The sequence below is a fragment of the Gadus macrocephalus genome, chromosome 11, assembly GCF_031168955.1.
Source record: "Gadus macrocephalus chromosome 11, ASM3116895v1".
Classification (NCBI taxonomy): Eukaryota; Metazoa; Chordata; class Actinopteri; order Gadiformes; family Gadidae; genus Gadus; species Gadus macrocephalus.
Genome location: NC_082392.1, coordinates 1053469 through 1079499, shown reverse-complemented (window position 1 = coordinate 1079499; position 26031 = coordinate 1053469). Strand labels below are relative to the sequence as shown.

Sequence of the window (26031 nt, the reverse complement as noted above, 5' to 3'; positions counted from 1 at the left end):
CGGAGTCAAAGTAATGCTTTTTCTATTTTATTCACAAGTAACAAAACATTGTTTTGGAAGAGTATAATAATCCGAACTATTTCGTTTCATTTAAAAACATGATTAATACCTACAACATTTCTACAGTTCACATTCATTACTCGTTTTGCCCAGCAGGGGGCAGCGCCGTTGGCCCGGAAACGACAGGGTGTTGCGAATTACTGGTTATGACCCTGAAGCTCTCCATGTTAAACACACACACACACACACACACACACACACACACACACACACACACACACACACACACACACACACACACACACACACACACACACACACACACACACACACACACACACACACACACACACACACACACACACACACGATAAGGCCTACAATAGGGATTTGTATTTCCTCATCATGGCTGCCGTGCTCCTGAGATTAAAGCTCTGAGTGAAACGAAGAGCAAGGCCGTGGTGAGGGGGGGGGTTCAGTGGGACTGCTCCGTCAGTCAGTCTGCTCCGTCAGTCTTCCTCCTCCATCAGTCCAGCTTGTCTTGCAGGTTTAGTGGGTCTCCTCCGTCAGTCCAGGTGTAGTCCATCCCCTCTTTCAGTCCATCCTGTCTTAAAGGTTTAGTGGGTCTGCTCCATCAGTCTCCTCCGTCAGTCTCCTCCGTCAGTCAGGCTCCTCCGTCAGTCTCCTCTGTCAGTCTGCTCCGTCAGTCAGTCTCCTCCGCCAGTCTCCTCAGTCAGTCAGTCTCCTCCGTCAGTCTGCTCCGTCAGTCAGTCTCCTCCGCCAGTCTCCTCCGTCAGTCAGTCTCCTCCGTCAGTCTCCTCCGTCAGTCTCCTCCGTCAGTCTGCTCCGTCAGTCTGCTCCGTCAGTCTGCTCCGTCAGTCTCCTCCGTCAGTCCATCTTGTCGTACACCAGCGCTGCGTCGCAGGTGGGGGTGCTGGCGTCGTAGTGGCCCCCCCTCTCCCTCGCCCCCACTGGGCACAAGTCCTGCTCACACCACCTGGTAACACAACATATACACACATTATATACACACACACCACCTGGTGACACAACGTATACACACATTATATACACACACACCACCTGGTAACACAACGTATACACACATTATATACACACACACCACCTGGTAACACAACATATACACACATTATATACACACACACCACCTGGTAACACAACATATACACACATTATATACACACAACATATACACACACACCACCTGGTACACACAACATATACACACATTATATACACACATTATATACACACACCACCTGGTAACACAACATATACACACATTATATACACACACCACCTGGTAACACAACATATACACACATTATATACACACACACCACCTGGTAACACAACGTATACACACATTATATACACACACACCACCTGGTACACACAACATATACACACATTATATACACACACACCACCTGGTACACACAACATATACACACATTATATACACACACCACCTGGTAACACAACATATACACACATTATATACACACACACCACCTGGTACACACAACATATACACACATTATATACACACACACCACCTGGTAACACAACATATACACACATTATATACACACACACCACCTGGTGACACAACGTATACACACATTATATACACACACACCACCTGGTAACACAACATATACACACATTATATACACAAACACCACCTGGTAACACAACATATACACACATTATATACACACACACCACCTGGTAACACAACGTATACACACATTATATACACACAACATATACACACATTATATACACACAACATATACACACACACCACCTGGTAACACAACATATACACACATTATATACACACACACCACCTGGTAACACAACATATACACACATTATATACACACACACCACCTGGTAACACAACATATACACACATTATATACACACACACCACCTGGTGACACAACGTATACACACATTATATACACACACACCACCTGGTAACACAACATATACACACATTATATACACACACCACCTGGTAACACAACATATACACACATTATATACACACACACCACCTGGTAACACAACATATACACACATTATATACACACAACATATACACACATTATATACACACAACATATACACACACACCACCTGGTACACACAACATATACACACATTATATACACACAACATATACACACATTATATACACACACACCACCTGGTACACACAACATATACACACATTATATACACACACCACCTGGTAACACAACATATACACACATTATATACACACACACCACCTGGTACACACAACATATACACACATTATATACACACACACCACCTGGTAACACAACATATACACACATTATATACACACACACCACCTGGTAACACAACATATACACACATTATATACACACACACCACCTGGTACACACAACATATACACACATTATATACACACACCACCTGGTAACACAACATATACACACATTATATACACACACCACCTGGTAACACAACATATACACACATTATATACACACACACCACCTGGTACACACAACATATACACACATTATACACACACACCACCTGGTAACACAACATATACACACATTATATACACACACACCACCTGGTAACACAACATATACACACATTATATACACACACCACCTGGTAACACAACATATACACACATTATATACACACAACATATACACACATTATATACACACAACATATACACACACACCACCTGGTACACACAACATATACACACATTATATACACACACAACATATACACACATTATATACACACACACCACCTGGTACACACAACATATACACACATTATATACACACACACCACCTGGTACACATGTTATACACACATTATACCGGTATACACACACAACACCACCTTGTAAGATGTGATAGGTACAAAACACCATAAATACACACAAACACACACACACACACAACCTGGTAGCATGTTATATACACACACACACACAACCTGGTAACATGTTATATACACACAGGACATCCTTCACAGAGCCGATTGTCTCGGTGAATGCTGATAGGACGGAAATTTCAGTTTTTTCACAGCCTAAGGATTAAAAAGGAATTGAAACTACAGAAAGTATGTTTAAATAAAACACAGTGAGAAGACTAAAAACAGAACTGTACTTGATCAAAGTTGTTGTTTCCTATACCTGAGGGCAGCGTATGTGTCTGATGGCGACGCCCCCTCCCAGGAGGCGTGGTCGACCAGCAGCGCACCTGGAGCACGGGCAGAGGGTACGGTTAACGAGGCGACCCTCGTTAAGACATAGGGTTAGAGGGACCCTCGTTAAGACATAGGGTTAGAGGGACCCTCGTTAAGACATAGCGTTAGAGGGACCCTCGTTAAGACATAGGGTTAGAGGGACCCTCGTTAAGACATAGGGTTAGAGGGACCCTCGTTAAGACATAGGGTTAGAGGGACCCTCGTTAAGACATAGGGTTAGAGGGACCCTCGTTAAGACATAGGGTTAGAGGGACCCTCGTTAAGAGTTAGGGTTAACGAGCTGGACCCTCGTTAAGACATAGGGTTAGAGGGACCCTCGTTAAGACATAGGGTTAGAGGGACCCTCGTTAAGACATAGGGTTAGAGGGACCCTCGTTAAGACATAGGGTTAGAGGGACCCTCGTTAAGACATAGGGTTAACGAGCTGGACCCTCGTTAAGACATAGGGTTAACGAGCTGGACCCTCATTAAGACATAGCGTTAAAGGGGCAGGGACCTGTTGAACTCAGTTCGTTATACAACATGTGGGGGCTGACCCATGTAGATGCGGGCCAGGCTGTAGGCCAGGTCCCGGGCCGCCAGCTCCAGGTAGCTGGGGGGTCTAGCGGCCGCCTCCTCCACAAAGACCCCCAGGGCCGAGAGAGCGCCCTCTAGTGCCCCGACAGCCGGAGCCAGGGGGGGGAGCCTGGAGGCGGGCCCCAGCAGGGCCTGGGGGGCAGAAGAACACATGTGGCTGGTGGAGGGTCAGGAGGACGCCACGTTCCCCCAGGACGGGCGTTGAGCGAGCAGCGGTCGGGTACCTGTGTCTGTGTGAAGTAGGCCTGCAGGACCAGCCCGGAGCTGCGAGCCACACAGCGCAGCACGTCCAGAGACAGCACGTTGGTCGTCCCCTCCCAGATGCTCAGCACCTGAGGGGACAAGATGGACGCTGAGGGGACAAGATGGACGCTTTGGAGGGGACAAGATGGACGCTGAGGGGACATGATGGACGCTGGTCTCTTCACCTTCGAGGGGGAGCTGGTCATGACCACAGCAGACAACATCTAAACAATCAAACTTCAAACAGTATTTCTTCTAAAGAGAATTATATAGTAGAACTACTACGACATTTAGGGCCCCTGAAATCGAGGTCCTAAAAGAACCAGACAGGGGGCCACCAGGTCCAGGCCCCTCACCTTGAACCAGGCCTCTCACCTGGCTCCAGGCTCCTCCCCTCACCTGGCTCCTCCCCTCACCTGGCTCCAGGCTCCTCCCCTCACCTGGCTCCTCCCCTCACCTGGCTCCAGGCTCCTCCCCTCATCTGGCTCCTCCCCTCACCTGGCTCCAGGCTCCTCCCCTCACCTGGCTCCAGGCCCCTCACCTGGCTCCAGGCTCCTCCCCTCACCTGGCTCCAGGCTCCTCCCCTCACCTGGCTCCAGGCTCCTCCCCTCACCTAGCTCCTGGACTCACCTGGGCGTCCCGCAGCAGTCCTGGTAGCCCGGTGTCCTCCATGTAGCCCTGCCCCCCGAAGCTCTCCAGACCCTCGGACACCACAGCGACCGCCTGCCAACGACGGGGAACAGCATTGAATCAGCCTCACCTGGCGGCCATCTTGGATCCAAACAGCAGCTGGGTGGGGGAACTGAAGGCCCGATTCAAAGCCCAGCTAGGGTTAGGATCCCAGATGGCCACCAAGGGAATAAGGCCTGTGTAGCTCATACTGGATCCTTTCAATCCATCCCACAGTTCAAAAAGGCAAACCAACTGTTACTCCTCAATAGCTACTCTTACAACCACGGACTGTTTATAGACGTGTTATGTTCCTGTTATGTGCTGTATGTAAATGTGACGTGTGACGTGCCTTCTTCCTGTTATATGTTGTTGCTGACCTGTTGAAAATCAGCTTTATACTGAGTCAGGCCCGTTTTAAATTGTAACTTTGTTACCTTTGTTAACACTTTCCTGTATAGTAAAAATAAAATAATAAAATGCATCACAGAGAATCCTCAGAACAGGTCAGTGACCGATTGACCGCCAGCCCCCACACGCCCCTTTCATTGCACTGTTCATCCTGTACGGGACCGATAAAGTTCTACACACTTGAACGCCCACGTGAAGCGCGGCGCCGCTCACCTGCTTGGCGGAGTAGAGCTTGAGGACGGGGGTGAGCAGGCGGAGGAGGTGGCGGTCCAGCGGAGAGGCCACGCCCGTCTCCTCCCGGCCCAGCAGGCGACTCACCTCCATCACCAGGAGGAACGCCGCCCGCGCCTCCACCTGGTCAACGGCATGGTGGTAGTTTAGCCCTTAACCACAGGTAGTGTACCTAACCCCAGGTACAGTACCTAACCCCAGGTACAGTACCTAACCACAGGTAGTGTACCTAACCACAGTACCTAACCCCAGGTACAGTACCTAACCCCAGGTACAGTACCTAACCCCAGGTACAGTACCTAACCACAGGTACAGTACCTAACCCCAGGTACAGTACCTAACCACAGGTAGAGTACCTAACCACAGGTAGAGTACCTAACCCCAGGTACCGTACCTAACCACAGGTACAGTACCTAACCCCAGGTACAGTACCTAACCCCAGGTACAGTACCTAACCCCAGGTACAGTACCTAACCACAGGTAGAGTACCTAACCACAGGTAGAGTACCTAACCACAGGTAGAGTACCTAACCACAGGTAGAGTACCTAACCACAGGTACAGTACCTAACCACAGGTACAGTACCTAACCCCAGGTACAGTACCTAACCACAGGTACAGTACCTAACCACAGGTAGAGTACCTAACCACAGGTACAGTACCTAACCACAGGTACAGTACCTAACCACAGGTACAGTACCTAACCCCAGGTACAGTACCTAACCACAGGTAGAGTACCTAACCACAGGTAGAGTACCTAACCACAGGTACAGTACCTAACCACAGGTACAGTACCTAACCCCAGGTACAGTACCTAACCACAGGTACAGTACCTAACCCCAGGTACAGTACCTAACCACAGGTAGAGTACCTAACCACAGGTAGAGTACCTAACCACAGGTACAGTACCTAACCACAGGTACAGTACCTAACCACAGGTAGAGTACCTAACCACAGGTACAGTACCTAACCCCAGGTACAGTACCTAACCACAGTACCTAACCACAGGTACAGTACCTAACCACAGGTACAGTACCTAACCACAGGTAGAGTACCTAACCACAGGTACAGGTAGAGTACCTAACCACAGGTACAGTACCTAACCACAGGTACAGTACCTAACCACAGTACCTAACCCCAGGTACAGGTAGAGTACCTAACCACAGGTACAGTACCTAACCCCAGGTACAGTACCTAACCACAGGTACAGTACCTAACCCCAGGTAGAGTACCTAACCACAGTACCTAACCCCAGGTACCGTACCTAACCACAGGTACAGTACCTAACCCCAGGTACCGTACCTAACCCCAGGTACAGTACCTAACCCCAGGTACAGTACCTAACCACAGGTAGAGTACCTAACCCCAGGTACAGTACCTAACCACAGGTAGAGTACCTAACCCCAGGTACAGTACCTAACCACAGGTAGAGTACCTAACCCCAGGTACAGTACCTAACCCCAGGTACAGTACCTAACCCCAGGTACAGTACCTAACCCCAGGTACAGCCTCAAAGGGTTTAACAGGCTATATTTATGCCCCCCCCCCCCCCCCCCCTGACCCTAACCCCCAAAATCTTGAGAAGGAACGCAGAATGGGGGATCCCTCCTTCCAATACATACATACATACATACAGTACATACTGTACATACATACATACGTACTGTACGTACTGTACATATATACATACGTACAGTACGTACAGTATGTACATATATACATACTGTACATACATACACACTGTACATAAATACAGACAGACAGACAGACAGACAGACAGACAGACAGACAGACAGACAGACAGACAGACAGACAGACAGACATACCTGGGGGCTGACCTCACTCAGCTCAAATTAGTGGAACAAAGATTTAAGTTAAAATACAAGAGCACAAAAAGCTCCCTGAGGCTCTAGAAACAGGGATATAGATATAGAGCTATAGAAACAGGGATATAGATATATAGAGCTATAGAAACAGGGATATAGATATAGAGCTCTAGAAACAGGGATATAGATATAGAGCTATAGAAACAGGGATATAGTTATAGAGCTATAGAAACAGGGATATAGATATAGAGCTATAGAAACAGGGATATAGATATAGAGCTATAGAAACAGGGATATAGATATAGAGCTATAGAAACAGGGATATAGATATAGAGCTATAGAAACAGGGATATAGATATAGAGCTCTAGAAACAGGGATATAGATATAGAGCTATAGAAACAGGGATATAGATATAGAGCTATAGAAACAGGGATATAGATATAGAGCTATATAAACAGGGATATAGATATAGAGCTCTAGAAACAGGGATATAGATATATAGAGCTATAGAAACAGGGATATAGATATAGAGCTATAGAAACAGGGATATAGATATAGAGCTATAGAAACAGGGATATAGATATAGAGCTATAGAAACAGGGATATAGATATAGAGCTCTAGAAACAGGGATATAGATATAGAGCTATAGAAACAGGGATATAGATATAGAGCTATAGAAACAGGGATATAGATATAGAGCTATAGAAACAGGGATATAGATATAGAGCTATAGAAACAGGGATATAGATATAGAGCTATAGAACTGTATGAGAGTGAAGAAAGCAGAACTAAGAGCTGGGGGTGGAGCGACCCCACCTCCTCACACTACCTCCATCCTGGCCAGGGTCTGCAGGTGGAGCGGGTGGTCCTGGAGCCGGCGGCCAAAGGCGGAGCGGCGGGTGGCGTAGTCCCTGGCCAGCTGCACCACCCTGGAACACCACCACCACAACCAGGTCAGAGTCAGAGAACCAACCCCACCCTGGAGCCCCCACCAGGTCAGAGGACCAACACCACCCTGGAACACCACCACCAGGTCAGAGAACCAACACCACCCTGGAGCCCCCCCCACCAGGTCAGAGGACCAACACCACCCTGGAGCCCCCACCAGGTCAGAGGACCAACACCACCCTGGAACACCACCACCAGGTCAGAGAACCAACACCACCCTGGAGCCCCCCCCACCAGGTCAGAGGACCAACACCACCCTGGAGCCCCCACCAGGTCAGAGGACCAACACCACCCTGGAGCCCCCACCAGGTCAGAGGACCAACACCACCCTAGAGCCCCCACCAGGTCAGGACCGCTCTAATGTCTGGCTGCAGCCTGTAGGACATGGACCTCCACATCCAACTGCTATGTGATACGCGACATAGGTTTTATGCCAGCGATAATTTCAGTAAATTATGTCCCTTTTTAAACACCGATATAATGGGACATTTTTCATGCTTAATTATTTCCCATGCACCTTGGTAAATTATACAGTTTTACGATGTAATGGAAAGAACAATGCATTCACATGTGAGCAAAAATCAAGAACTAACAAGCTAGCGCAACAGGGTCAGGGTAGTAGTGGTAAGGGTTAAAGTGCTGTACAATATCGCCTAACGTTCACCCATTCATGCACACATTCACACACCGACGGCAGAGTCAGCCGCGCAGGGCGACAGCCGGCTGGTCAGCAGCAGTCAGGGTGAGGCGTCTCGCTCAGGGACACCTCCACACAAAGTTGGGGGAGACAGGGATCGAACTAGCAACCTCCTAGTTACCAGCCAACCCGCTCAACCTCCTGAACCACATGCCTCCCCAGAGTGTCACGTGACCAGCTGCAGGACCCCAGGTCATGTGACCAACCGCAGGACCCCAGGTCATGTGACCAACCGCAGGAACCAGGTCATGTGACCGACCGCAGGACTCCAGTGCCGTTTTCCTATATTCATACTTCCATGAGTACACTTAAACGAAGTCCACTATCCACACTCACTAAGTGCGCTAATTTTCAGATGTCAGTGTTGTTCCAAATCGAATGCTCCGTGGTGCACTAACCGGAAATTACGATAACGACTGCCGCCGCGGCTCCTCCCCCGCAATAAACATCCCGCTTTGAACGGTGAACTCTTTACGCCTAGCAGCTATAAAAAGCTATAAAAACTGTAAAAACTACAAAATGACTCTACTAATGCAGGCTATGTGGAAAATGTGCCGACTTTGGCTCAGCCTGGCCCTGCCCTCTTCCGCTACGTAGCTAAGATGGCTGTGGTTGAGTACGAAAAGTGTACATCGATCCACACTTCGCCCTACGATCTGAACCGGAACGCCCTACGTACTCAAACTTGGGCTACTAAGTACAGATAGTATGGATATTGGAACACGGCACAGGTCAAGGAACCAGCCGGAGGGGTTCTCACAGGTGGAATGAGGGAAGCTAACGTGGCTACGCTACCGTCTCATGGCGGCGGCGGCGGCCACACTGTTGTGGATCCGGGTGACCGTTAGCATGTTAGCGATGGAAGCTATGCCTCGGCCCTCTTCCGCCAACTGGTCAAAGGGAAGAGCAGGACAGAAAATAATGTGTTACAGGCCACGGTCCACCCTGTTTTAACTGCATGTGATATGGTTCTGCGTGGAGAAACATCAAGGACAGGCACTTTATCAGAGAAATATTTTTTGTCATATTTGTTGAAATTCTCTTGCCCAACAGGAATCAATAAACTAAAAGCTAGCTTAGGCTAGCGTTTAGATCCAAGATGGCCGCTGGGCTAGCGTCTAGATTCAAGATGGCCGCTGGGCTAGCATCTAGGTCAAATATGGCCGCCAGGCTAGTGTCTAGATCCAAGATGGCCGCCGGTCTAGTGTCTAGATCCAAGATGGCCGCCGGGTGCGTCAGCCCCCTGCGTGGGGGGTGGGGGGGGAGCCACTGACCCGGTGAGCTGGCAGGCCGTCCAGCAGCAGCTCCGCGGTGGGCATCTGGCGGGTCCCCAGTTTGTCCTTCAGCCGCTGGACCTCGATGCCCTCCAGCCGGCCCTGGGGGTCCCGGCGGACCTCAGCATAGAACAGGGACAGACCCCGGCTGCCCTGGGGGGGGGAGGAGTCAGACGGGGGGAGGAGTTTGACGGGGAGGGAGGAGTCAGACGGGGGGGAGGAGTCAGACGGGGGGGAGGAGTCAGACGGGGGGGAGGAGTCATACGGGAGGGGGAGGGGTCAGGGGGAGGAGTCATACGGGAGGGGGAGGAGTCAGACGGGGGGGAGGAGTCAGACGGATGGGGAGGAGTCAGACGGGGGGGAGGAGTCGGGTGACGGCCCCCCCGGTACGGCGGGGCCTTACCGGGGGGGCGGATCCATCGCGGCCCACCACCCGGCCCAGGGTGAGGGTCATGTCGGCGTCCGTGGCGGAGGTGAACCACTTGAAGCCGTGGAGCCGGTAGGACCCGTCCGGCTGGGGCTCGGCCAGCGTCTCCGTGCCAGCGGCTGGACGGAGGGAAGGGAACGAGTCAGACCGCAGCGCACGGTACCGACCGCGGCGCACGGTACAGACCGCGGCGTATGCTACCGACCGCGGCGTACGGTACCGACCGCGGCGTACGGTACCGACCGCGGCGTACGGTACCGACCGCGGCGTACGTGCCTCAGGGGGAGAAACGGTGTTCAAGATAGGGGGGAGAATAAATCGCAACGCATCAATTACACTAATTTTTTGGCCATCTCAACCAGACACAGTCACTTCCAGTCACTACCGGTGTTCCCCAGGGTTCTGTTCTAGGCCCCCTCCTGTTCATCATTTATCTACTTCCACTTGGCCATATTTTCAGTAAATTTAACATTCTTTTTCACTGCTATGCGGATGACACCCAGCTCTACATATCCACCAAGCCCACTTCTACCCTTCCTCCCACCTCCCTCTCCGATTGCCTACAAGAAATAAAATCCTGGTTCACCTGCAACTTTCTCAAACTAGAAAGAAATTACTTTAATGAACTATTAAATAATTCATTTTATTTGAGGGCGCCTTTCAAAGCACCCAAGGTCACCTTACAGGGCAGTTTAAAAACAAAAAACAAAATCAACAATCATAAAAAACACAAGAACAAGATACATTGAACAATTTACATAAGTGGGGTGAAATGGGTTAGATGGAATATGTCAGTTTATAAAGATGTGTTTTGAGACGAGACTTAAAAGTGGAAAGAGTGTCAGAATTACGGATGTCAGGTGGGAGGGTGTTCCAGAGGTGGGGGGCAGATCTGCTGAAGGCTCTGGACCCCATGATAACCAGGCGGGCGGGAGGCACAGTGAATTGAATGGAAGAGGAGGACCGGAGAGTGCGGGTGGGTGTGTTGGTGCAGAGCCGGCCCTAGGCATAGGCAGTATAGGCAAATGCTAGGGGCGGCGTCATCCGCGGGGGGCGCCGAAAACGGGGGGAGAAAAAAAAAAAAAATATATATACATATATATACTACTTATTTTTTTTAGCAGTGCCATTACTACTATTATTTCGAAATATTATTTAAGCCCACAGCAACATAAAGTCATAGCAAAGAATATTAAATAATGGAGAAGCCTTTTTTCTGGGTGCCTGCCTGGCTCGTTGCTCTGTACCTGCCCTCTTTGAGGGGGGCGGGGTCAAGAGGCCAGCTGCCTGAATCTGACCGGACCGTGACCCCGAGACGAAGAAAAAGATTAATGACACTGTATCGGAATTAAGTCCAAAAGACTGAAGCCATCCGGCGCCCAAGGAAGGAAAAGAAGGAAAGAAGAGGAGGAAAAACGTGAAAAAGGTAAAGGTACAGTAACGTCAATGTGATGAAGTGCATGAAATTAATAGTTTAATGCATCGTAGTTACCGTTGTTGGAGCAGAGTGTTAGCTTGCTAGCTTACTTCGGACCAACATTGTTTAATAATCAATAAATAGCTGAGTCGACGTGTGTTAAAGCTAGGGTGGGTAATTTCTTTACTGTAATATTTGGCAAAACTGTCCTAATAGCCAGTCAGCTATATGTAGGTGAAGTGCTCTGAGAATATCTGCTCATAACATTGCTCTCCCCTGCCTCTGTGGGCCGCACCCAAAAATTGCCACCGCTCATGTACACTTTGACCAATCCGAGCGAGGCTCCGATTCTCCGTTCTTATTGGCTGTGGGACTGTCCGGTCACCTTGGCAACGACGTTGGTGCGTCCCTGCGTGAGCGTTCACGAGCCTAGCGGTCTGACAGTTTTGTACTACTACGGCGGACAACAAATGAATAGCCGTGTCTTCATCAACGGCCCATAAATTTCCCATTCCCCGGATACCATCAACTAACACCACTAAGACAGAGAAAAAAAGAGGAAAGACACTTGTTGAAAGGACAGCTACTAAAAGGGAGGCGGAGAGAGCTCGAAATAAAACCAGAGTAAACATCGGCGTGGCTTATGAGCGATGGAGAGAGTTACGTGACCGGAGAAACTTAAAATCGGACGCTGAGATGGCTATATTTCTTATAGACAGGTAAGGAATTGTGCTATCCCTCCATGGTATATTGCGATGAATATGTAAAGTGTCGGCTGGTATGGTTTTTTACTAAGCAAAGCCACGATAACCGTTACATTACGGTTCTGTAATGTAACCATTTCAATACGGTTCTGTAGGATGTCTTGCATCAGCCGATGGTTCTTTTCCCGGTCCGTTTTATAGGTTAGTTATGGTCACACCAACCCTGGCTGTCGGAATAACACAGAGATTGTGCTAACACGTGGCCTAGGCTTCAACTCAACTGTGGATAATGTCCGAGTCACGTTTGTATAAAAGCTACGTTGACACAACTGCCAAGATAAGCACTGCGAGGGAAGTCTAGCATATGATATTCCATGTATTGTTATAACGTTGTTGCAAGCTAGCAGCAGCCTAGCTCAGTTTCGCGATCGCTTTGAAGTGACGGTTTCCTTGTGTGTAATCTGGCTTTCTGTGTTATTTTAACAAATATATATATTTTTTCAGCACAGAACTGTACATACACAATGATGGACAACGACAGTAAAGAGATCATATCGATTGTCAATATTGATAAGAGGGAGACCTAGAAGAATTCTGTTATCATGGAGAAGGAGGTTTTGTTTTTGTTTTTTTGTTTTTTTTTCTTTTGTTCTTATGCTAACGAACTACAGTTGCAATTAGTTTGCTATCTTGCTTGGCTGATACAGCTACCTTTCTTAGGCCTACCAGCGCAATGGCAATGATTTTAAGATAACATACATGGTATGTCTGTGAGTAAGATGTTGATGCTATATATGTACTTATGTAGCAATCAGCACTAATGTTTAATTACCTCGGAATCGGACATGGTGTTTCGTCTTCCTATCAATGTAACTGAATTCACATGAACGCGCATAACTGACGTTCGGTGGGAGGAGCTACAGCAGGTAGCGTGGCAGGGACGGGCCAGAGAGTACGCGACGGAATCTCAACGGCTGTTTTCTCCAAAATCGCCCACCCTAGCTTTAATGTTACTCCACCTTAAATTCATCAGGGACGTTTGGAAACTTAACGTTAGGCCTGTTCACACCTAACTTAACGTTAGGTGTTATTTTACAGGTGTCTTTCCTGCTTGTATGTCAGTTAAAATGCTTTTAGTTGTCCACCCACTGTGTAATAGTGTGGTTGTAAGCATTTGGTTTTATGTGTCACAGTTTATGTTTGTTAAAGTTTACATCAGTGTTAAAGTGCAGTTAAAGTGTATTACTGTTAATATTTCATACCTTAGCTTTCACATATCATTCATAGGCTATATATACAGTACATATATATTCATTTCACTGCACTTTACTGGTTTTTGCACTGTGGTTAGACTGAATTGCATTGCAATGACAATAAACTTGAAGGAATCTCATCACATTTTCATTATTAGTCTCATGTATAGCACACCAAGCATCTGTTATTTTATTAAAATGTAACATGCAGTCGTCACATATACTTCTCTTCTCTCTTCAGATGCACTTTTAAAATATTTCAGTACCACCCCCAGTGACACAGCATCAGGTGCTGCTGTCCCGTCTACCTCTGCACAGCCCTGATACATTATTGTATTTTTTTTTACACTTCAGTTGAGTGCTTGTTTAATCTCTGGTTAGAACCAAACTAGATAAACCATACTACATTTAATTGTATTTACAATAATTTGAATCTGAAGTCTATCTATTATTTTGCTTATGAATGCCTTTAGTAAACATCATGCATTTCTTTGCAGTATTTTGTGCATACCTTATTGTATGAGTGATTCATTGTCACTTGTTTTGCAAGACTTTTTTTTTACTGCAAAGTGTCTAATTATTACATTTCCTAACGTCTGCAGTATTTTGTGCATACCACATTGTATTTATGATTCATTGCTTGTTACTTGATTTTTAATACGTTTTGTGTGTTTAATTTTCTATCTAAAATCAAAGAGTCTCAAAGACAAAGCTTTGTAGCTTCTCTGAGTTTATGAACATTGGTAGTCAAATTTACTGTGCGATCAAAAGGGGTAGGGGGCGCCAGCAAAAATCTTGCCTAGGGCGCCAAATTGGTCAGGGCCGGCCCTGTGTTGGTGCGTAGGAGTTCACAGATGTATGGAGGGGCGAGGTTGTGGAGGGCCTTGAAGGTGAGGAGCAGAATCTTGAAGTGGATGCAGGTTTTGACCGGGAGCCAGTGAAGGTGCTGAAGGACAGGGGTGATGTGATTAATGGAGGGGGTTCTGGTGATGATGCGGGCGGCAGAGTTCTGGACCAGTTGGAGTTTGCGGATGTACTTGAGGGGGAGACCGAAGAGGAGGGAGTTACAGTAATCGATGCGGGAAGTGACCAGGGTGTGAACAAGGATGGCTGTGCTATGGGGTGTGAGGGATGGGCGGAGGCGGTTGATATTGCGTAGATGGTAGTAGGCAGACCTGGTGATGTTATTGATGTGTGCTTGAAATGATAGTGTGCTGTCGAGGATGACACCCCTTAACCTGAGGGGAGGGGGAGACTGAGGTGTTGTCGATAGTGATGGAAAAGCTGTCCGGTTTTGTGAGGGTTGATTTAGTGCCGATGAGGAGGACTTCTGTTTTATTGCTGTTGAGTTTGAGAAAGTTGCAGGTGAACCAGGATTTTATTTCTTGTAGGCAATCGGAGAGGGAGGTGGGAGGAAGGGTAGAAGTGGGCTTGGTGGATATGTAGAGCTGGGTGTCATCCGCATAGCAGTGAAAAAGAATGTTAAATTTACTGAAAATATGGCCAAGTGGAAGTAGATAAATGATGAACAGGAGGGGGCCTAGAACAGAACCCTGGGGAACACCGGTAGTGACTGGAAGTGACTGGGATTTGAACGTTTTGAGTTGGATGAACTGAGTACGGCCGGAAAGATATAATTTAAACCAGTGCAGGGGTGTGTCAGTGATACCAATGGAGGCCAGTCTGTCAAGGACTATTGTAAGGACTACGCCCCAAGCTCCTTGAGATTGGACTCAAATCGTCCGGATAAAGTAATATAATACAGATAAAGTAATATAATACAACTTTGTCACCAGATATCATTCTCGTCTCTGTTGGCGTTTACGAGGCAGGATGACGAGTGGAGCTCCGACTACTGACCCACGTCCGATCCGCCCCTCCGCTCGGTCATCCACTGGCCAGACGTCCAGAACCGCTCGGGGTCGCGAGAGGTCAACCTCCTGTAGGCGGAGTCAACGGCCGGCGGCACCCCGAGAGACTGCGGCGCGCCGTGATTGGTTAACGAACAAACGGCTTCACGATCCACTTATACACAACATTCACTAATAACTATTACAGTTATCACTATTATTATTACTGCACTTGTGTCCCCAGACGGTCACTAGTGGAACAGTGTGCAGCTCAAAGAGCAGAGAGGTGAATCGATCAGTATCACACCTGGATGACCTTGGCCGCTCCGTCGGTCATGGCCAGAGGACAGGTGAACAGACCGGACGACGGGGAGTAGAGGAACAGCTTACTCACCTGGTGGACGCGACTACAGACAGACAGGCAAAGAGAAGAAGAGACAGACAGAGAGACAGACAGAGAGAAGGAGAGACAGACAGGGAGACAGAGAGAAGGAGAGACAGACGTGGCCATGATAACTAGGATCTTAAATATGGTGTAACCATATTTAAGTTTGACACTTGACCCGTTCATAAAGGGATGCAAATCTGAATTTAAATATCAGATGTACCTTCTACATCATGGATGGGAAACATGGGAATCACCGCAAAACATACCGAGCAGCAATACAAAAGAGACGCAACATGGAAACGAGAGTTGGATTCCCCTGACCTCCATTCACCACACGACCTCTCGTAGCCGATGGCGACCAGCCCCTCCCTGGCAGACAGCTCTTTCATGCGCTGCCAGGCGGGCGAGGTCACGATGTGGTCCACCCTTCTACCCCAAGGGTCAAAGGGGACGAGCCTGGGGGGGTTGACCTCACACTCTCGCCCCCAGGCGTCCACCTCACCTGAGATCCTCTCCCCAAACGCCTGCAGGTCTGAGAACACGGCCTGCTGGAGACACACAGAGCATCTAGCCTCATCCTTTGTGTTAAGGCCAATTTCCACTGGAATCGGCACGGAAGCGGCACGGCAGCGAATCGCTCGCCGAAAATAATGGAAACCATTCAAGTGAACGTAGGCTATTCCACTGGATACGGCACCGGCACGGCACGGAACCGTCCCCAAACCGGCACTTCGTTTACCATACTTGTCTCTTCTATTTCTGAAAGTTGCCGGTTCGCTGCCGTGTCTCAGAACACGACTACAGCCAATCAGTTTGCCTTTGCGCATGAATATTCATGAGCTCACATCGATCCCTATACAATTCACAGGGTATTGTATTATACAGTCTATCTATGGTATCAATAGCTAATCAGTGGCAAAGAAGAAATGAAAGTCTGCGTCGATGCCTCGCAAGTCCAGTGTCGCGAGTGGACGTTGCCATGACATCTAGAAATCATAGGTCTACCGTATTTAATGGGTTATGTGTATGGTTCATTATAAGGTAGGCCTTTGTATACATATATATTATAATGTATATTATAATATATATGGTTTGAATATAACTCGTGAATAATATTGTATGAATACTTATTATAATTATGCACGTCTTGAGCCATCTGTCGGAACGTGTCCAGTGGGGATTGCAGTACGGAACACAGCAGCTTCGCTGCCGTGCCGATTCCGGTGGAAATTGGCCTTTAGTCATCACTTACTGACCACATGAAGGTTTCCAATTTGTTGACCACACTATTCAAACACTGCCTAGCCTTCAGCAGCGTCTGATCCTTACCTGGGGGGGCAGGTGTCTCCTGAGATACCTCCCTAGCAGAGGGTCTTCTAGAAAGGGGTTCTTCAGCTGAGGCTGGGCCTGGAAGAACAGACCGGTCCTGGATCTGGAGAACAGCGGGGGGGCGTGGGGGTCCCGGGCGGCGGCCTCGGCGGGGGCAGAGGTCCCTGGCTGGACGGCGCTGACCCCTCTGACCTGCAGGGCGGGTCTACAGGTGGGCTGACCCCGGAGGAGGAGCCTCAGCCAGGCTGCACTCGTGCTGTGGTTCAGACGCATCGACCCGGCGGACATGTTGGTCACAGCTGAGAGGGAGGGGGGGAGGGAGGGGGGGAGAGAGAGAGAGAGAGAGAGAGAGAGAGAGAGAGAGAGAGAGAGAGAGAAAGAGAAAGAGAAAGAGAAAGAGAAAGAGAAAGAGAGAGAGAGAGAGAGAGAGAGAGAGAGAGAGAGAGGGAGAGGGAGAGAGAGAGAGACAGAGACAGAGACAGACAGAGAGAGAGGGGGGGGGGGGGGGAGGGAGAGAGAGAGAGAGAGGGGAAGAGAGAGCGAGGGAGAGAGAGAGAGAGATTTTTTGGGCCGTTTTATACTGAGTTGTTGGTGATACCTGTTTGTGTTTGTGCGTTTCCCGTGTTTGTGTGAATAAAGAACCATACATGATTCCCACAGCCATCGTACCCAAAAAGTGTTTTCCAGTGTTTTCATTTGGCTCAATCACACCTTGATAACCCGAAATAACAACTACAACTTAACTACGAAACCAGTCCGTCACTCCAGACTTTCACACTGTTTGTCCCTGGCACATAAAGGCTACCCATAATGCACCATCAGTTATATTGTGACATGGTTAACTGCCACGGCACATTTTAGATCTGTTTTGCCGTTTGTTTTTCTCTGTGCTGGCATTGACTGGGTTGTCTCTGAATAGTGAACCTGTTGGTCTGGTCCGTCTGCCCCACCCCAGTCACATGATGCAGCGGCTTTATGAGGTTAGAGTCTGGGAGTTAAGCCTTATGTAACTATGTTACTAACTACTACTACTATTGAGTTAACTATGTAAACTCAATATTAAATCACAAAACATACTAGCACATATTACAGTAGAAAATCCCCATTAAATGACAAAATGTCTCCAGTTTTTCACCAGCTCTTGGTCTGTGTTTTGTCATTTATGGTGTTTCAAACACATTTGAAAACAAATCAACGTATTTGAATTACAACGCATGAATGCACCCTAAGCCAGGGTGTGAAAGTTGAAACCACAGGGAACCGTGTGTCCGTGGGGACGGAGCCAGGTGGTAGTGGAGGAGCCATGTGTTAGGGGAGGAGCCAGGTGTTAGGGGAGGAGAGGAGGGGACGACTTGTTCAAGAAACGAAACTTAAGGATCATAGAAACCAAAGCCACCCAACGCGGAAGCAGTTCATTCTTTCAGGAGGAAAGAAGCATTTTGAAAAACATCTTCTGACACAGAAACCACAACAAGGTGAGTAAATCAGCACAACTTTGAGAAAGGTTTGAACCTCTCTTCCCCTTATGGAATTAGACAATGATGGAATATCTCAATACATGAACCTTGTCTTCTAGGATGGCCTCAGCTAACACTTCCTGGTCTGAAGAGAACTTTTCCTGTCCCATCTGTCTGGATGTGTTCAGCAGCCCAGTTTCCACACCGTGTGGACACAACTTCTGCGGAACCTGCATTAATAAATTCTGGGATGAACAAGTCCAGTGCAAATGTCCTATTTGTAACAAGATTTTCGACACTAGACCTGATCCACAGGTCAATATCCTTGTATCAGAGATGGCTGATCAGTTTAGAACGACCGTACGAGTAAAGGAGCAGCCTTGTGTTGAACCAGGAGAAGTTCCCTGTGACGTCTGCACTGGGACCCAGCTGAAGGCTGTGAAGTCCTGCCTAGTGTGTCTTATCTCTTACTGCCAAACCCACCTGGAGCCACACCATAGAGTCGCAGGCCTGAAGAAACATCGGCTGGTCGAGCCTATGGACCGTCTGGAAGACAGGATGTGTAAGAAACACGACCGACTTCTGGAGCTCTTCTGCCAGACTGAACAGGAGTGTGTGTGTCAGTTCTGCACAGAGACGGACCACAAGTCCCATCCTGTTGTACCTCTAAAGGAGGAATATGAAGTGAAGTCAGCCCTGCTGGGGAAGATAGAGGCTGAAGTTCAGCAGATGATCCAGGAGAGAAAACTAAAGATTAAGGAGATAAAAGACACGGTTGAATTTAGCAAGAAAGACGCAGACGGAGTGATAGCCGATGGTGGGCAGGTCTTCACTGCTTTGAGGCGTCACGTTGAAAAGTGCAGCGATGATTTCAACCAAACAGTTAAAGAAAGACTGAAAACCACAGAGAAACAAGCTGAAGACCTCATCAAAGAGCTGGAGCAGGAAATAGAAGATCTGACCAATAGAAGCTCAAAGGTGAAGCGGCTCTCACACACTGAAGACCACCTCCACTTCCTCCAGGCCTTCAGATCCCTGAAGGATCCTCCACCCCCCAGGGACTGGACCACGGTGGAGGTCCGTCCTCCGTCATACGCAGGGACCTTGAGGAGATCCCTGGATCAGCTGGAGGAGACACTGAACATGGCGATGAAGAAGCTGAGTGATGATGCTGAACTGAGGAGGGTCCAGCAGTATGAAGTGGATGTGACTCTGGATCCTGATACAGCTCATTCCACGCTCATCCTGTCTGAGGATGGGAAACAAGTACATGATGGAGGTGTAGTGAAGAAACTCCCAGACAACCCCAAGAGATGTACAGGGTATACATGTGTTCTCACGAGGCAGAGCTTCTCCTCAGGGAGATTTTACTTTGAGGTCCAGGTTAAAGACATGACTGCATGGTGGTTAGGAGTGGCCAGAGAGTCCATCAACAGAAAAGGTTGGACAGGGTGGACCCCTGAGACGGGTTACTGGACTCTGGACTACTACAAGGATGTGTTGGTATTTAGTGATGACCCTGATGTCCGTCTCCCTCTGAGAGCTGAGAAGGTGGGGGTGTTTGTTGATTATGATGAGGGTCTGGTCTCCTTCTATGATGTGGAAGCCAGGGTTCATATCTACTCTGCTACTGGCTGCACCTTCACTGAGCCTCTCTATCCAATCTTCTGTCCAGGTTCACGTCAAAAAGGTACAAACTCTGCCCCCCTGATCATCTCACCTGTCAATCAAACAGACTAGGACTTTTGTTTGATAACAAAATAAACATACAACCAAAATAACTAATGTTTCCTGAATGGGATTCTCTACCATGGGGGATCTGAGAGAACTGCATTCATATCGTACTATTCACTGTTAATTAACAACAACAAAATGTATTAAAAAACTTACACTGTGTACTATAAAAAATATAAATCATTATAACTGGTTAGAATACTCTTAAATGTTCAATGTCTTTTTTCTGATTAAATACAAATCCTTAAATACAATTAGCTCAGATTCATAGTGCCCCCCCCCCCCCCCCCCCCCCGCCACTGTCCCTACAAAAGGAGACAAACATCGCCGGTAAAAAGGAGACTTCCTCCTCTTGAAATATCACTGGAACATGTCTTACAAACTGCATATGCTGATCTTTCTCCGAGACGGTGAAATACTTCCACACGACCGACATTTTCTTTCACTTTTATTTGTAAACAAACCACAAGTGCGCGCGGGCGGCTTATTTTTTTTTATATCGTATCACTCTGCAAGCTTCCTCGGTTGCTATGCGACGTCAACGTGTTTGGCGGACTATTTCTCTGCTGATCAACGCTACGAATGCTGGTAACAAATAAATTGCAAAAAGACACACCGTGTGAAGTTATTTTTTTGGCCATAGATTCCATATGCTTAAGACGTGTCTAGTTCACCGTCAGGCAGGCTGTGTTCGGTAAAATAAATAGCGATTCGTTTTCGGCGCATGTAGGCCCATCTGCCTAAGCCCACGTTGAAATAATTTTGATGTTGAATGTTGATGATTGAATTTTCAGTTGTTGAAATAAACAGATTGATTTCATACAAATCATAAAAGCCTCTCCCTGTGTCATTGTGTGTGCGTGTATACGAGGTGCGTGTGTGTGTGCGTGCGTGCGTGCGTGAGGGTTTGTTTCCCTGACACGAAAGGGGGAATAAATAACAATGCCTAAAAAATAGCATCCGTATCAGCATCGTACGGAAGAGGATTAGGGCCACACATGTAAAAAAAAATTAAGTTCTGATTTTATTCTCAGAATTCTGAGAAAAAAGTCAGAATTCTGACTTTAATCTCAGAATTCTGAGAATAAAGTCTGAATTCTGACATTAATCTCAGAATTCCGAGAAAAAAAGTCTGAATTCTGACTTTAATCTCAGAATTCTGACTTTTTTCTCAGAAATTCTGAGATTAAAGTCAGAATTCTGACATTAATCTCAGAATTCTGAGAAAAAAAGTCAGAATTCTGACTTTAAAGTCAGAACTACGGGTATCTGTAAGGACCAACCTCCGTGGGAGAGACACTTTGCTTTATGCAGTAGGAGGAAACCTATGGAAAGCCAAGAAGGCCACAATCCGGCCCTAGAATGGCGCGGTAAAAGTGCACGTCCCATAGCCAACTCACCAAGCTCACCAAGTCCAGTATTCAGAATTCAAAGCATTTATTCACAAATACGTTCTATTTTTTTGACAAGCGGAGCCGACAGTCCTGTGCAAGTATGCAAATTAGCCATGTGCGCCAAACAGAAGATAGACGCAATGTATAGAACTGATTGTTGTGGATATGTAGGCTGGTTAGTTGTGGTTGTTTGTGGTCTTAGTGAAACAGCTTTGCCTTGGAGTTGGAGAAATGGAGTGATTGTGTGAATGTGCGAGAGAGAGCGCACCTGCCGTGGTGATGTTGGGCTTGTTGTGGGCTTATATGTGATCAATGATGTATCTGTCTGATCGTATTAGCTGTAGATGGATGGTTAAATAATGTCACGAGATCGGTCATACTGCAGGCTCTCATTTGCAAATGCACTGATTGTGTGCCCGTCTCCGATATGCTATATACCTGGCATTTATTCAGTTCATGTTCTTCTGAGTGCGCAAGAGCGGTGCCAATTATTGTCGTGTTTGCATTGTAATGCACAATTTTGCCCCTCCCTGTTATAAAATAACGTGCATCCCAACAACTTTAGCCAATGCAGGCTCCTATTGCTTTACCAGTGTGTGCGTGTGTGTGTCTGTGTGTGCGTGTGTGTTGTCATGTAGGCTATAGATATAGATTGATTGTCTTGGCTTGCTTGCATCCATGAAATATTGTAATGTTATGGCCTAGCTGGCTACTGCATATCGAGAACAATCTGGGGATGAGGGCATCCCCGAATATTGACGGGTATTTCGCACACTGCCATCTCAATATATAGCCTAACATATACAAATATATCACTGTACTAGACACAAATGTATTATCCACTAGCTAGTGGTGGTCATTACATTATAGTGAAACTAGTAAAGACAACACAGCTTTATGTTACGGCGAAACATGGAGGCACTGCAGCTCTACTTTAGTCTGGTATTTCTCTTCACTGATTGGTTAGACAGCCTTCAAACTTAGTGGTCAAGCAAAGAAGAGGGAGGGCTCGTTCTGCATACCTAATAGCCGGAGTGAATAACTAATAGCCGGAGTGAATAACTAATAGCCGGAGTGAATGACTAATAGCCGCGGCCATTCAAAACCGTACGGAATCCGTTCCGTACGGAATTCTTGCCAAACCGCACGGAATCCGTGCGGTTTTGCACTTTTACCGCGCCATTCTAGGGCCGAATTGTGGCCTTCTTGGCTTTCCATAGGTTTCCTCCTACTGCATAAAGCAAAAGCTGTGTTCGAAATCGTTCCCTATCATGGATGTAGTGCACTAAGGCCCCGTCCACACGAAGCCGATTTCATGGCGAAACCGCAAAGGTCTTGTACGGTTCGGCCTTCCGTCCACACGAAGCCAGCGAATCCGCTGACCGAAACCGCAAACTTCTGAAACCACCCTCGGAGGTGGTTTCAAATCTATCCGGTTTCGTTTCGTGTGGACGCCTGAAACCGACTGAAACCGCAAACCATGACATCATCGCCCCACCCCTCGACCTCCTAGCCAATGGCTCTTAAGCCCGCGGAGTCTCAGAAATCACAACAAAAAAGATGATGGCGGACTACAAGCTTGTAATCGTTCTGCAGCATATCATGTCCCTTGTTGGGTTGCTAAGCCATTATTTATTGAGAATCTAGTTCGCCATCGTAGAAGAGCTGTTTGTTTGTGTTGTTAGTGGTTCGGGGGGCAGCCTTTATGCGCATGCTCGCCTCTTCTTCTTCTGGATTTGTGTACCAGAAGCAGCGCCCCTTATGGGCCTGGAATGTTTACTACAGCGTTTCTACAGATCTATCCGGTTTCGCTTGGCTTCGTCTTTACGGAGATACTTAGAAACCGGATAGATCGAAACCGTAACGGTTTCGCCCGTTTCGGCTTCGTGTGGACGGGGCCTAAATAGGGTGCACGCCATTTTCTAGGGTGTTCGAATTCTCAGTGGTCCACTATATAGGGCACTATATAGTGGACTTAAAATAGGGTACATACGATGTTCCCTACATGTTACTCCCGTATACCACAATGCAATGCGGTTGTATTTTTCCAGGGGAGAAGAAGCCGCCGAATAACCGCGAAAACGAATACATTTAATGATGGAGTCTCCGGCTTTCGTTTAGAAATGTCAACAATTTATTTGGGATTTAACATAGAATATTAAACATTCAAAATTAATTAAACAAGGAAATGTAACATTCAACATCAATACAACCTCCAGCTTTCGTCGTGAGTGCCCGGTTTGTTTACTTGATGTGGGCGCATCTGTCTGCGTCACACAAATATATATATATATATCATGTACACTATATAGGGAATAGGGAACGAGTGTATAGGGAACGATTTCGAACACAGCTAAAGTGTCTCTCCCACGGAGGTTGGTCCTTACAGATACCCGTAGTTCTGACTTTAAAGTCAGAATTCAGACTTTTTTCTCAGAATTCTGAGATTAATGTCAGAATTCTGACTTTAATCTCAGAATTCTGAGAAAAAAGACTTTTTTTTTTTTTTACATGTGTGGCCCTAATCCTCTTCCGTAGCATCGGCTGTCGGCCAAATTGTTATTTTAAACATCGGTATCGGTCCAGGATTTCACAATCGGTGCCTCCCTAATTCAAACATTAAAATAACTGGAAAACTCACTCCTTACTCCCATTACAAATGATGCAGCAGTTCGCAAATATCCTGAACTGAAAGAGGAAGACTTGAGAGTCCAACTGGCCATGTTTAAAAACAAGTACAAGGTCAACACAACTGCAGATGCTGTGCATGCTTTGAAAGAAATGCCCCTGAAGTCCGTGGCCTGTTTGATCAGGTAGAGACACTAGTGAGATTGTTGATGGTGGTGCCCATATCATCTGCTGAGGCAGAGCGCAGTTTTAGTGGGTTACGCAGAATGAAGACACATGGTTGCGATCAACCACAACCACCTCGCAAAAAAGACTCAATGGCATTGCTGTGTGCCATATTCACCAAGAGTCTTGACAGACTGGACGGACAAGAAATTGCCCAGCAGTATGTTCTGGGTAATGAAAGGAGGAAAGATGTTTTTGGGTCCTTCAGTGAGTCTGCTTAGACAGTAAATCTGTTTGGCTTTTTGTTCATTCATGTAAATATGTTGTTGTTTACACTTCTGAGTGTATAGGCCTACACAAAAGGTTTAAATGAAACATTTGGCATAAGGCATGACGTTTCAGTGGGTGATTGGCATTCCAGATAAATAACAGTTTCATCATATATGGCTAGTGTTGATAAGTAGGCCTTTGTTTAACAATGTTTACTGTTGTTTATCCAGGAATTCAAATAAGGATTCTCCAATGGCTTTTTGGTGCAAACCATTGGCCCATAGGCTATTACGAAAGTAACTACTTGAGCGCTAGCTAAAGCCCAAATTACACAAAAATAACTTATAGAGTTGAAATCATTTGCTGACAGCTTTGTCCCCCCAGGTCAACAATCCCATCTGCGCCCCTGGGTTAGAGAGCCTTCAGCTGGTTAACGAATGCCTCTTCAAAACGGTCCTCTTGGAGGGTGACCGTGAGATAGTCTCCCATTACCACTACGGTGCGTTTTAAATAGTTGTGTTTTAAATAATTATAACTTTTAGGAGAATCGAAAAGCGCCTCAAACTGTGTACATAACCATGTTGGCCCTTTAACGTTCTCATTCGCGTCTGCTTTAAGGAGCGACAACAACACACTACGACGTCCTTCAGAAATGTTCTTCTTAGTTTACATGCGAGCATCTGTACAGAATACAATACAAAAAAATTCAAAAACAATTAACAAATTAGCACTTACGCAACGAAACGACAAAGTCTTACCGTCTCTGTTGTTTTCCTTCCTCTGGGGTCCGTTACGTACCTTCAAAGTAAAAGT

The 26031-nt window shown here is 47.0% G+C and overlaps 2 protein-coding genes across 4 annotated transcripts; one reads left to right on the top strand and one right to left on the bottom strand.

Moving 5' to 3' along the window:
• Nucleotides 1-11: 11 nt before the first annotated feature.
• Nucleotides 12-25995, bottom strand: LOC132468016 (acyl-CoA dehydrogenase family member 11-like). Of its 3 annotated transcripts, XR_009528144.1 has the most exons (16): nt 25977-25992; nt 17571-17869; nt 16563-16789; nt 16161-16260; nt 15864-15981; nt 10606-10748; nt 10203-10355; nt 9724-9818; nt 8113-8212; nt 5440-5580; nt 4777-4869; nt 4128-4235; nt 3864-4035; nt 3254-3320; nt 822-997; nt 12-692 (listed from the first exon to the last, which is right to left on the bottom strand). XR_009528144.1 is itself a non-coding variant. In XM_060065646.1 (15 exons), the coding sequence occupies exons 2-15, from the start codon at nt 17856-17858 to the stop codon at nt 889-891; spliced, it is 1914 nt and encodes a 637-aa protein (XP_059921629.1). In that variant the 5' UTR covers nt 17859-17869; nt 25977-25995; the 3' UTR covers nt 12-888. The 3 variants fall into 3 exon arrangements, 2 of the variants coding, with proteins under 2 accessions (XP_059921629.1, XP_059921630.1); XM_060065646.1 differs by having other exon boundaries at nt 12-997; nt 25977-25995; XM_060065647.1 differs by having other exon boundaries at nt 12-997; nt 16563-16786; nt 25977-25993.
• On the top strand, nt 18754-20953 carry LOC132468026 (E3 ubiquitin-protein ligase TRIM39-like). Its single transcript, XM_060065660.1, has 2 exons — nt 18754-19045; nt 19147-20953. The coding sequence occupies exon 2, from the start codon at nt 19148-19150 to the stop codon at nt 20765-20767; it is 1620 nt and encodes a 539-aa protein (XP_059921643.1). The 5' UTR covers nt 18754-19045; nt 19147; the 3' UTR covers nt 20768-20953.
• Nucleotides 25996-26031: the final 36 nt, after the last annotated feature.